The sequence below is a fragment of the Pinus tabuliformis genome, chromosome Q, assembly GCF_031772625.1.
Source record: "Pinus tabuliformis cultivar Carrire ecotype Pingquan chromosome Q, CPIR1, whole genome shotgun sequence".
In the NCBI taxonomy this organism is placed as follows: domain Eukaryota; kingdom Viridiplantae; phylum Streptophyta; class Pinopsida; order Pinales; family Pinaceae; genus Pinus; species Pinus tabuliformis.
The window spans coordinates 765,146,879-765,160,273 of record NC_142296.1 but is presented as its reverse complement, the minus strand read 5'-3'; the positions used below and the strand labels follow the sequence as shown (position 1 = coordinate 765,160,273).

At 36.7% G+C, this 13,395-nt stretch overlaps 1 protein-coding gene across 1 annotated transcript; it reads right to left on the bottom strand.

The window, feature by feature from the left end:
• Positions 1-285: 285 nt before the first annotated feature.
• Positions 286-12,694, bottom strand: LOC149221736 (uncharacterized). The gene is made up of 6 exons (XM_089387465.1): positions 12,435-12,694; positions 11,947-12,305; positions 11,359-11,506; positions 11,027-11,277; positions 10,860-10,935; positions 286-646 (listed from the first exon to the last, which is right to left on the bottom strand). The coding sequence occupies exons 1-6, from the start codon at positions 12,692-12,694 to the stop codon at positions 286-288; spliced, it is 1,455 nt and encodes a 484-aa protein (XP_089243591.1).
• Between the last annotated feature and the right edge of the window lie 701 nt (positions 12,695-13,395).

Below are 13,395 nucleotides of genomic sequence, written 5' to 3'. Positions count from 1 at the left end.
ACTCTCTTATTTTATTATGTTTAATAGAATGTGCATATAATCATTTTTGACCCACTAATTTACTTTTATTTAATGTAACCCCATCTGTAATAATTCGCCTTTCTTTTCTTAGTAAAAATCCATCGTGGAAAATGTGACTGCAGGTTTCTATGTACAGGTGGAAAGAATTTGCCACGTAGATCTCGAGATGATTTTAGTCAACAACATCCTTGTAACGGTCAATATTTAAATTATAAATTATAAACTTATTACAACGGCAAGAGCTAACCAGCCTACCATAGGGTATTAAATGCCTCTATGGAGGCTGGCCCATCTATGGATGTCGAGCGGGTCATGGGGGCGCATCCATCTCCATGCATTGTAACTCCGGCGGCCACCTTTGCGTTTCCGGCAACGAACGCGGGACCCACCAACCGCGAGCCCGCCCCGTCTTGCCTTTTCAAACAGCGACCTCGCGCCAAAATGGTATTTTCGCCATCCGGACTCCCGTTCGAAAATACTCTGCCTCTGCAACCCGCCTGGACGAAACGCAAGAGCTCTGTTCAACCGCCGATTGCTTCCCCTCGCAGGCTGGTTCCCGGGCTCCTGGTACATTCCTTGCCCGTGATTATTATCTATAACATCGCTTTGCATTGGAGTAGATTTCCTTTTGTTGTCAAAGTCATGACATAGTAAAAATCATGACAAAAATTGACATGTAGACGTGTAAACTTAGTGGTAAAGATATGCTTATATGTATATGAAGGATATGCACTTGCGTTTAGAAGCACTTGCAAAAATGTTTTTAAGAGGCGGAAACTATTTTGCATTCGTTGTCTCAATTTTGTCTAGAACTAATGCTGACAAATGAGCACAGATCATGGTGATACGTTTATGTCAGTCTATAATGCAATTTAAACATTTGTTTGAGATGTGCGATGGAAAAAGTGTTCCAAACTCGAAGCTTTTCTGATAGCATTTCATAAATTTCTTGGTGATTATGAACCAGATGAAAATGTTTGAATTTAATATTCCAGCTACTTTTAAATACAGTAAGGTTTCACCAGTAGAGAGAGATTAATAGTCAAGTCGGATCCTTGTTCTATGGAAACCTGTTTCTATATGCCATTTCCAGGAGCTGTGATCTGTCACTTTAGTTTAATTAGCTAGAACTAATGCTGACAAATGAGCACAGATCATGGTGATACGTTTATGTCAGTCTATAATGCAATTTAAACATTTGTTTGAGATGTGCGATGGAAAAAGTGTTCCAAACTCGAAGCTTTTCTGATAGCATTTCATAAATTTCTTGGTGATTATGAACCAGATGAAAATGTTTGAATTTAATATTCCAGCTACTTTTAAATACAGTAAGGTTTCACCAGTAGAGAGAGATTAATAGTCAAGTCGGATCCTTGTTCTATGGAAACCTGTTTCTATATGCCATTTCCAGGAGCTGTGATCTGTCACTTTAGTTTAATTAGTTGATTTTGACTTTTATTTTGAGCTGGTGAAGCTCAGGGCTAAAATGTAACTTCATGATTATTGTGTTCATGTCATGCATCTGGCTGGTTGGCTGTTGAAAGTTTACATCATTAAGAGTTTGCAAACTGCATCTTTTGAATCTTAAATATTTTGATATATGCAAGCTTTGGTCATTAAGAAACCTTCCTTGCGTTCACATCATGTGAAGAATATTGGCATTTCTACATTTAACATGCATTCATCCCAACATCTTCTGTGCATACAAAGTGACAAGTTCCTGCCCCATAGGATTTCTCCATCCATATATAAAATTAAACACATTCGAGTTAAAGTTTGTTCTTTATGCCCAAAGTCTTATCACTGATATTTGATTTTCTGTTATTTTTCAAGGATGTGCATTCAAACTTGAGGTAGCATAAAAATAATCAATTTCAATCAGGATATTTTGTCATGTTAAAGTATTCTAACATGAATCTATTTTGTTGTTGTCACTATGCAGTGCTTCTAAGCTCACGGAATGGTGGAAAAGTGGACACTGTGCATTGAAGTATCATGCCGCCCCAATCCGGGTCCAGCATCTTTAAAATTTGTCCTTCACAATGGGGCAAAAAATCATGTGATTTATAGAATATGGGAAGAGCAGGGAAAGACAACCAATAACGAAGCATACTACATTACACTTGTTGCAGGTTTAAAAGAGGCAAAACACAATGGGGTGAATAACATAACAGTGCTGACAAACTCAGATTTAATCTGTAATCACATGGAAGGAATCTACAATGTTCGCGCAGACAATTTGAAGCCCCTCTACAGAGAGGCAAAAATCTGGAGTGCTCGATTTAATTCTTTTTCGATAAAGCACCTTGCGGAGATCCATAAAATCTCTACTGATCTAATGGTTGGAGCAATCTCAAGTGTAGATGCAGGTGCCAAAGATGATTCAGGATCATCGTTCATTCCACTGGCAAACATTGATCAGCATCAATATAGGTCTCGACTATGTGTATACACCATGGTTGTCATTTTTCTTGGGATTCTCATACCGTGGTTCTTTCAGTAAAGTACTCGTTAATGTACTTTTTTTTGGTTTTGTAATATCATTCACCTTAGATGTCCAATCATGTTATAACTGAATTCATGTGTCCAATTATGTACATTATATTTGAGGTGAACTAATTATTCTTAACCTACTAGTGGTTCAGCGAATATTATTGTAGCTCCGTATGAATTTAATTTTAATTTCAAGTTTCAGATGCTACCTCTTTAATAGTGTTGATTTCCACCTGGATGGATGCCATGGGAATAAATGAAAGTAACAAAAGAAGGTTATTTACATCTGGTTTGTTGGTTTTCACAACATTTAAGAAGTATAAGTCATTTCTGATGCAAACCCTAGCTATATCCATATCTATATGATGACAGGCCAAAAATAGTTGATGCGTAATCTAATGTGAGATGAAGAATTCCATACCATGAAACCCTCCTAGGAACATTGATGCATAATAATGACAAACTCTAACCTAGTATGAAGTTAATTTTCTTAGGTACATGGTTTGCCCTAGAATGATGCAATGTACGCATATATCAATGAAGCCCTACATGCCCATGATGCCTTTGAAGATGCCATAATCTTAATAAATAAAGTTAATAAATAAAGAACACAAGTGAAGAAACGCTCATCTTTCAAAATTGCCTAAAAGATTAAAAATATGGAGTCCGTAAACTTTGTCAAAATCATAATGATAAATTTTGCTTCAAAAAGCTTAATCCCCCATTTTCTTGACATTTGTTTTTCTTGACATGTCGCTTGTTCATCACACCCACACTAATCTTCCAACTAGGACACCTTTCTTACAAGCACAAGAAATGCTCTAGAGTCTAGTGTCCCATGTTTCCAGCACCGGAACCAAAAACTAAGGCTTTGGAATTTGCAAGAATGACACCAACAATAACAACTACAAATTTAAAGCGTAATGCCCCATAATATTGGCCATCTCGTTACCACAGGTCTAACTCAGCTAATGGCCATAGCTAATCATCTAATCAAGAACACTCACTATTGACTTTACACCAGAATCAACGGTGATGTGCGACCATAAAAAGCATGCCATAAACCATAACAGGGAAGTACATCATCACCATCCATATTCATCAAAGTGTAACGAAGAAAGATGTAACAAAATACCATGCTTATTAACATATACATAGCAACTACAAGAATCATGATGGAAAAGAGTAGGTTATCAAACATTTAGAACAATGCTCCATTCAATATCCACACAATATGGCAAGAACCCTTCAATAGCATGCCAAAACTAAACAATGTTCCCACTTGTAACAACCCAAAACTAGCAACAACCCTAAATTGTTCAGAGCTCAAGTACTTGTACACCACTACCTACTCAATGGAAATTTAGGTAACCTTTACAGCATTTTGTTACCCTGATGTACATGCATCTTTCACATCCAAACTAGTAAGTAAAGCAGAGTCTTTTACAAAGAAACGTTACAATGAGTTCGAAGCTCTCTTAAAACTTCAAAGTTTAAAATGAATATCACTTTACATTTGACCAAGTGAAATAATATATCTAAAACGAGGATTAATAACTCCCCAACCAAGTCAAATAATATATCTAAATGGAGGATTACTCGCTGTACCATATAATTCATCTTTAGATCCCGTGTAATGCATAAAGAGGTGGAATACTATGTTATGGAGCCCATGTACTATTATCACAAGCATCACTTTCACTTATATGAAGGTGTCAAGGTTATTTCTATATTATATGTTAATTAGAGTCTAGCAGTGAGCAGCTTGATTAATTCATATATCCTGAAGCCTTATGAATAAATGTATAGCTATGCTTTTATAGAGATGTAAAATTGGTTGTGTGAATGGCCTAGAGATGGCCTGTGCTCATGGTTTTTTGGAGCCAAGGCTAGTTTACATATGACATCACTATGTTTTCACAATCATAACAGATTATATCAGTCCATATACTAAATGAACTAAATTATGGTGCATCCAGAAACCAGATTAGTGTGGTATTAGACATTTTATTCATTAGATTTCAAATCCAGAATGTTTCAGTGTAATGCCTTCTGGACCTATTTTCACAATCATAACAGATTAAATCAGTTCATTTACTAAATGAATTAAAATATGGTACAGCCAGAGACCAGATTAGTATGATATTACAGCTTTTGTTCATTAGATTTAAATCCAGTGTAATGCCTTTAGGACCCTCTTTGGTATATGGGTTGTTATCTATGTAATGTCCTTAATAATTGCAACTTTTACAATAATACTGTCTTTCCTCCTCCTCACTGATTGAAGAACAAGGATCCATTAAGCTGCCAATATCCATAGACAAGATAACCGCTTAGCCGTATGGCTAGTTACACAGATCAAACTTTACAAAAAAAACTCGTTGAAAAACCATGGTGCTTTACAGGCCTTATCTTCCCAAGAATATACTAAAAGAATACAATTTTGTATAAATATAGTGAAAAATGCTACAAATTACAATGACATTTGAAAAACTCCATCACTAACTCTGCTTTCCAAAGCAATGGGTGTCTCACTTGGATGATACATAATATAGCCGAAAAGATATAACAATAACCAGATCGTTCTGCAGGAAAGTGATATAAGGTTAGACTAAACATCTGAAAAGAAACCTAATATATTCTTAGTGTGAACAGGACTTTATTAGTTATGACTTCCACCTGTTGCACCTTGTCACCATCCTATACGAACCAGCTGACTCCCTGATCAGAGAATATGTGAGATGGCTTTCCAAACAAACTTGGAAAGGCTGATTGTATTCACTTTCATGGACATCAAAAGACAACTATAGCTCATTACAATGCATCGTTGGATGCCTAAATTTAGGATCTGTGACAGTGTGGCTACCTAAGTGGAGCAACACCCAGAGCAATCTTTGGGTCAGGTCAACTAGATACTCAACAATTGGCAAATTAAGCTGATAGCTTTGTTCTATGCCATTGTTCCCTTCCTTGTCGGTTGAATGTATGCAAATGTGCATATCTATATAAAAATAAGTGGAGTCCTAAGCATGAAACCTCTAGCCTTGAGTTTTGGCAAACAAACAATATCCAAATCCTTCAATGTCTGGCACAGCAGGGGTTTGAGAGACCTTGCTCTTACCTAGGTTTCATTCTAATATCCATACTACGATCTTCCTCATTAATTACCCCAAATGAATTGGATACCAGTGCCAGAATCAATGGAAAAACTTCGTGTAGTGTCTTAGGTTTCTTTGGAGGTGCTTCACCTTCGTTGTTTTGTCTGTGTGTTGATTCAGGTTGGGCAGATATGGAGCATGCCTTTTAGTGTCACTGTGGCTTTGACAAGCTGCCCAATCGTCTTGGCTAGCATTTAAACTTTAAATCCAGAGGGGCCTACTAAAGAGCTTGAGGTTCAGGAACTATAGTCTGCAACTTAACCGTAAGGATGCAGTCTTTAATATGGTGCTTCAGGATTTGACAATATTCCTACAGATCCAGGTCTTGCAGCCTTGCACTGCATGATACTCACAACTTTTGTTAATTCATTAGAAACCTAAACATAAAACCCCCCCTGTTGGATTTCTCATGCTCGGGAAATGCCAGCCAAATGGATCCTGGGCTTCTAGAATCCAAGCCCAGATCATGTTCTTAGAGGGGTTACAACTGACAAACTATCCAACAAGGTTATGGCTGCCATTTTCATAAAGTATCCTTATATTCATCAGAAGTAATTTTAACTTGAGGATGAACAATGCAAACCAAAATATGGCCTTGCAGTAAGCTTGGGGACAAAGTTGCAGGCCTTCTTGGGTGCCCATCTTCTCCAAGGTCATCTCAAGGGCCGGGCAGCTGACTGGAAAGGCATACCTACTGACGCTTGAACTAAATGCACAGTAAGACCAGCAGATCTAAAGCATGCAAAACACAATAACAATGAAATCAGGAATAAATTCGACAGGACTACCAACAAACCCTCCTAGGTCATGATCCCCACCAGAGGTTGTTCATTACTTAGAAAATTTGAAAAAGCTTATAAAAAATGATGAAGACCATCCTGGATTTTGGCTTTAGCTTGTGGGTGGAAACTTCATTGATTAAATTGTTCATGTTCTTTGATTGGCTCTTTTATTAACAATGTTTTCCAAATTTGCAAGGTCTGAAGCTTTTCCTCATATTGTATCTGAGAATTTGACAAAGGTATTTATGGTCTGATTACATCTGGATTCCTTTTTTCGGTAGTCTCTTGTTTGCCTAGATCTTTTGCTTCCATGGTGATTCTTCCCTCTGGATTTCAATCGATGCTGTTGCAGAAGAGCTAACTAGCTCATTTCCTAGGTATTTTGATTTTTCCCACCAGACTCTTCTTCCTTACTTTGTGAAACCACTCAGGTATGTGGTAATGCAAAATTTTCCTTCTGTTTGTTGCAACCTTTTTGGACACTTAGCCATCTGATTGTCTGTTCTGTTTTTTTGTAATATCTTGCATCTAAAAGGCATATTTTTATAACCTACACGCTGCCTACAGCAAGCCCCATCACACTTAAGGATTACACTATCCAGCAATCCGCAGAGCCTCAAACCATCCTTGAGCTTACATTTGTCAGGAAGAATGCAATTATCCAAGTATTGCCAACTACCATGCCAAAAATGTAAGGGAAGTCTTACCCACACAGGGGTTGTGTATATGACATGGAAATTGGATCAAAGTCTGGAAATGGTGGTTTCATAAAACGACCAGGTGTACTTTTGACCCATGGTTCTTCCAAGATTAGCTTTCTGCCTTTTGGGTTCTGAAAATAATCTATGAAGAAAACCTTTGGCACATAAGTTTACCACAATGTTTATAGATCAGTTTGCAACAATTTAGACCAGAAGTGCTGAACAACTTGGCTAGAAGCCATTGAAACAACAGACCAAGGCTCTTTCCTGTCTCAGGTCATCCTAGAATAAACTTGCGCCACTGGAGAGAGTTTATTAGTTAGTGACATGAGGGTTAGTCCAAGGACCAAGACTCCTAACATTTCAATACACAGAGACCATGGACACACAAACATGGATTTTTCATATTTTCATGAACCAGATGTTTGGATGGCATTATGCACGTGGAATATTACCCTAAAAGTGACACATCTCTGAAATGGAAAAATGTCTGCTAAGTGGTTTGGGTGATAGGTACTGGTTTGTCTTATAGATGCTAGTCTACCAAAGCCTAAAGGGGTGAATGCCACATGGATCAAAACGTAAAATAGGTCACATAGCTGAAGGAAATATCAGTATCACCCCTTAACCAATGGATCCAGCACATTGAAATGTCTGGGCTGCTAGTAAATACTAAAACTTTGACAAAAGACAATTAGTTGTAACCAACTCTTCTTTCTTTGTAGCATGTAGGTCAAGGAAACTTTCAAAAAGATAAGGTCTCCCGCCTGTAATTCCAATTTCAGACTGGAGACAAAAATGGTGAACATACAACTTATTCTCTGAAACCAGAATTAAATGGTTCTTTCTCAGAAAAACAAGAATTTTTGGATCCAAAGAAGGTTGCCCCTCACGAAGAACCTTAGGAACTAAAGACTGGATGGCATTTAATAATAATATTCAAAATTAAGGACCACTACCTTAAGTGGTCATGTTAGTCATGCAGCTTGGCATGCTTTAACAAGAAAATTTAATGTTTGGCCTTTCGAAGGTCAGATTTGTACCCTTTGATCTTTGAGGCCACTTCAGTAAGACTCTAGTGAGAATTTGGTTTCTACTGACTGAGCAAGCTACAAAAATATTGGTGTTTACCTGGCCTCAATCTTAGTGAAAGGTTACTATGTAGTTAGGCCACGTTATTCAAATATGCAGCTGTAACAGAAAATGCATATTGTTTATTTAAGCCTGCCCCTGAAGAACTTTTAGGCTTCTTTCCAAAACCAAAATGTAATAATGTTTCATTTGGTATATCATTTTTGTGCACTTGAAGTTTAATTTTCGGCAAATTTATAGTATGAATTATATGGAATGACAACAATGGTTGAAGCAGTTCAATTCCTTTTATCACTTGAAGATTAGGTTTAGCCTTTAGGAGACTTCCTATTAGGGTTTGCATGGATCCTCTAAAAAATACAAGGATATTGAAGCAAAAAGGGCAACTGCAAATGGGTAGAAATGGAAATGTAAACAGTAAGTCAGCAAGCATGGATCCTTGGGCCTGTTATCTGTAACTCCCAATGTTTAAGCAAGCAATATCATTATGGAGGCCTAAGAAGTGATGAAAAATGGTCAAACTGAAAAAAAAAAAAAAAAAAAAAAAAAAAATGGGGAAACTCACCTTGTGGTAACTGATAACGAGATGAACTGTGGTTTGAAGAGCATTTGGAAGGCTTGTGAGGCTGTTAAGATTTTTCTTTCCTAGAAGGATTAGTTTCTTAGATATGGCATGTCATTTCATGATCACCAGCTGTGGTGGTCCCCTCTTGTGAAGTTTGAGGGCAAGCTGTTGTTCGAACTCCACAATTTTCAATCATTTCCAGACACCAAAGGACTGACTTTGAGCATGTCAATAATTTTCACCAATTTTCATTGAAATTCATTTTGTATTGAAGCAACATGCCAAAATAACATCTACAATAATGAGCCAGCCTGATATATAAGAGTTCCAATTCTGCCTTTATGTACAATACACTATACTGTTATCCAAAAAGGATGTATCAAGCTTATAGTAGCAAAACGGCAAATAACCTTTTCCTGGAGTTTGTTAGAGTTCAGCCAACATTTACACTGAGATTTTATATGCTTTGAGTTCAACAAAAAGATTTCAATAGCTCAATATAATAACCATACAAAATTGAAATTAGATAATGTTGTACATATCCAAAAACATTTTCAACCCATCATGCACACAACATGTTCTTGGATTAGGAGATCCCTTTTTAGGGTTATGCCCATATTATATCCATGAATACTCATTAACTCGAATATTTTTCATCTTGCCATTGATTGCTGGCACTTTGATTGTTCTCTTCACCTGCTATTTCCTGTATAGAGTGCAAGCGGCGATACAATCCGACTGGTTGTACAATAGGGGGCATCACCCTAGGGTGTGGAACCAAAATGTTATGGGTTGAAGTAGGCTGCCCAATGAATGAATTTGGTGCCATTGGTGGAAACAACCAGGGGGTTCGATGATCAAACGAGAGAGGTGGACGTGGTGAATCAAATGGAAAATGAATCAATGAACCCCCCATATTTGGATCCACATTATTCTCATGAAATAAACGCAATTGGCAACTTGAAGTATTATGAGATGTGGATTCTTCAGCTGTAACAAAAAAGAAAAAAACACGTTGTTATGCAATTGCATTGAAGGCAATGAAGATAATGATATTTTGAATTTCACATTAAATGGTACATCAATTAATATTTCCATACCAGTATTTTGCAAAATAAAACCTTGTACCCTTCTAGATGTGTGGTCCAGATTGATTTCTTTTGTAGAAGAAATCTCCAATTGTTCATTCATGCTTCTTTTCCTTCCACGACACCGTCCAACCTTTAGAAACTGTGGTCCATATTTTCTTGATTTCAACGCAGGAACACTTTGCCCCCCTTTTTTTGTTGGGCTCAAGAAACTATGTCGCCTCTTGGTAGTGACCTTGGATGGAGTTACAACATCAAATTTCTTATTATTGTACTCTTGGCTTACATTTTTTACCAATTGATTTAGTGCATATGCCTGCTCCAAAGATGTGGGTGTTATTTGTAATAAACCCCTCAATCTCTTATGAGTTGATGACATCACAAGTTTAATTTCCTCATCGATTGTTAGGGCGCTATCTTGCCTTACAATGGTTGAATCAGTGGAAGGAGAAGCTGGAAGGTTCATTTCAATTTCTGGGCTCATTACAAACGATTCATTTAAATCAAGTAAATATCCAGGTCTTTCTGTAATAGACCTACAGACATTAGGCAATTCATTGCCCCTTGAAACCTTGCTAGTCACTACCATCTCAACTTTTAGAATATGCTTACAAATATTGCCATTTAGGGCCCATTTGCAATTACAAAAGTTTAGGTTCAACCCTTTATAGATGACATGGTACCATGTATCACGAGTTGCCGTAGTTTGGCTACGAACCAAATACTCACTTTCCTTGTTTCCATCAGTCATACAATCTTCATCTGGGATATTCTTTGCTTTGCACTTACTTAAATTTATTTGTTGCTCAATTTTTGAAGCTCGGACAAAACCAACATTTTTTAGACGTTGCATGTGAATGTAATACAACTCAACCTTTTTTAATAATAGGTGCAACAGCTAATCCACCCTTCTATGGGACACATTATTCTTCTCACAGAGGTACCTTTGCTTTAGATACCGGTGATAAGATTCGATAGCATTATTAGTATCCTGGTTGGAATGTGGGAAGTCCCTATATGCTTTTGCCCACATATCTGGAAAAAAAACATATATTAGATGCGAAAAAACAATAGAAAATGGTCAATTACAAAATAAATTGATAAAATGCAACCTTAGGAAACTTACATAGCTTGTTGTTGTTTAACCAGTTGGTTGCAAAATAATCCAAAAACACAGTTTCTTCTTTGAATTCATCAAAGAAACTTTGAATTTCATGTTGCACAGATGCATCATCTTCACACGAATGCATGATTAATCCTAGAGCACGGAAGATACGGACTTTATTTTCCTTTCCCCTGACTTTCGTTCCAACATTTTTCAACCACGCTCTACGGACATGCCATACACACAATAATAGTGTACAGTTTGTGCAAGTCCTGAAATAATATAACATTATAAGAGAATATCCTTGAACATTATTGCTTTTTATCTCTTCTAAAAAGAAAAAACTGGTTCACCTTAATGCCTCGATTTCCGCTGCTGCATCATCTGTGATGACAGCTCGGACATGCCAATCTGGGTTTTCCTTTTTCCCATTTGCAAATAATTGCGACATCCATTTACAAATATTAGGAGTACCATTCCGTGATGATATTACCCATGCCACTGGAATCCCATTGTGATTATCATCAAAAGCCATTATGGTGTGTAGTTGATATTGCATTACAATAAGAAAACAAGATTATAAGCATATAAGAGGACGACATTGAAATAAAGTAGAATAAATAAAGTTTTGGTAAATATGTTTACCCCATATTTGTTAGTGCTAAAAGTGGATTCCATTGATAACATGTTGTTGTGTGAGTATCTCACCATCATTGAAAGCATCCACTTAGCTTGTATGCCTATAATGAAAGGAATGTTTTTAACAACATCTTGTTGTTGGTAGAAGAAAAAGCTCTCTGGGCACTCACTAACCCAACAATCCACACTCATTGGATCACTTTCATGCTTCACATACTCTATCCTCTTGATATTATTGTACATGTTTGACACATCCTTTCTTGTCATGAAAGAATCTCGAGGTGCCCCTGTGAAAAACTCACCAGATCCATACCTTAAATCAAAGATAAATTTTTCCCAGATCATCGTAGCACTAAAACCATCACGAACCAAATCTTCAACAATAGTTTGTATATGCTCTATTAAATGCGGTGCAAAATTGAATTTCTTGGGCATGTCATTTGCCTCATTTCCATGACAAACCACATTTTTGTCATCAATATGTCTGCATGCTGTATATATTATAACGTCATCATTTGGTCTAAGAGCAAGTCGTCGCATAATAAAGTGACACTGACAACCAACTTTGATGCTGTGACATGGAAGACGTTTCTTAGTTGTGGATCCAGGTTCAGCCACATTGCTAGATTGTACATGATTTGGACCATAGGCACACCAATATCTGTGATCAAGAATTCACCAAAAATTAAATAAAATATTTATGCATGTTTGACATAGTGAACTTAAAATCAAAAATATATATATATATATATATATAGAGAGAGAGAGAGAGAGAAAGAGAGAGACTCACACAACATATTCTAGATATGTTGAAGAATTTTTCCTCTTGATATCCTTCACATCTTTAATTCGTCGAATTTTAGCAACAAATTGAGTAGGTGCACTTTCCCTCATTTGCTCTCCCCTTATAAAATCCTCAAGTCGACAATATGGAATAATCACGACTTGGTCTCCTACTACTTCTGTCCATGTCAAATCTTCCGCTGAAAACTCTATCATCCCTTCTGGGTCCTCAACCTCCAACTCATTGATTAATTCCCACTTCCTCATTCTTCAAATCCCTATACAAATGAGGGAACACGAATATTGACTAAAGATATGAGCAACAGTTCATACTATGAATATTGAACACCACTTGAAATGCAATTTTTTGTAGTGTGTAGAATTTACACTGAAGACCCCACCAGATATAAACACATTTACAACATAATTCCCTATCTCCCCTTCAATCTTTCCTACCCATGCACAAAACAGTATTATAGACTTTCAAATGCTTCATCTTGGTATAATCAATACATTGCTGAAAGAAACATAATAACATGCAAAATCTGTTGCAAAGAAAAAACTGTTATACAACTTTAATCAGTTTGTTCCACTTTGTTATGCTCAGATGAAGTCCAAAACAATTACATAACAAAGTGTCCATATGATATGCATGTTATTTTTTTAGAAGCTTATGATTGAATATCCTAGGGGAGATTACTCTTTAACTGGCTGGCAGTTAAGATTACAGCTGGGCTTAGCATTTTTGGGAAAGATGTAGAATCTTTCAAAATTGTAGCCAAAGTGGTTAAGCTGGCTATTTTTGCCTACACAAGGTGGGACAACTTGTATATTTCTTGATATATATTTGTTCAGTAGTGAAATATAAGATACATCATCTAAAAAACAGAAAACGTTTATATTGATTGTCAGAAAATTGTTATCCAAAAAGTTTTGTTGCATGGCTGAAAGTCACTTTACTTCTGTAT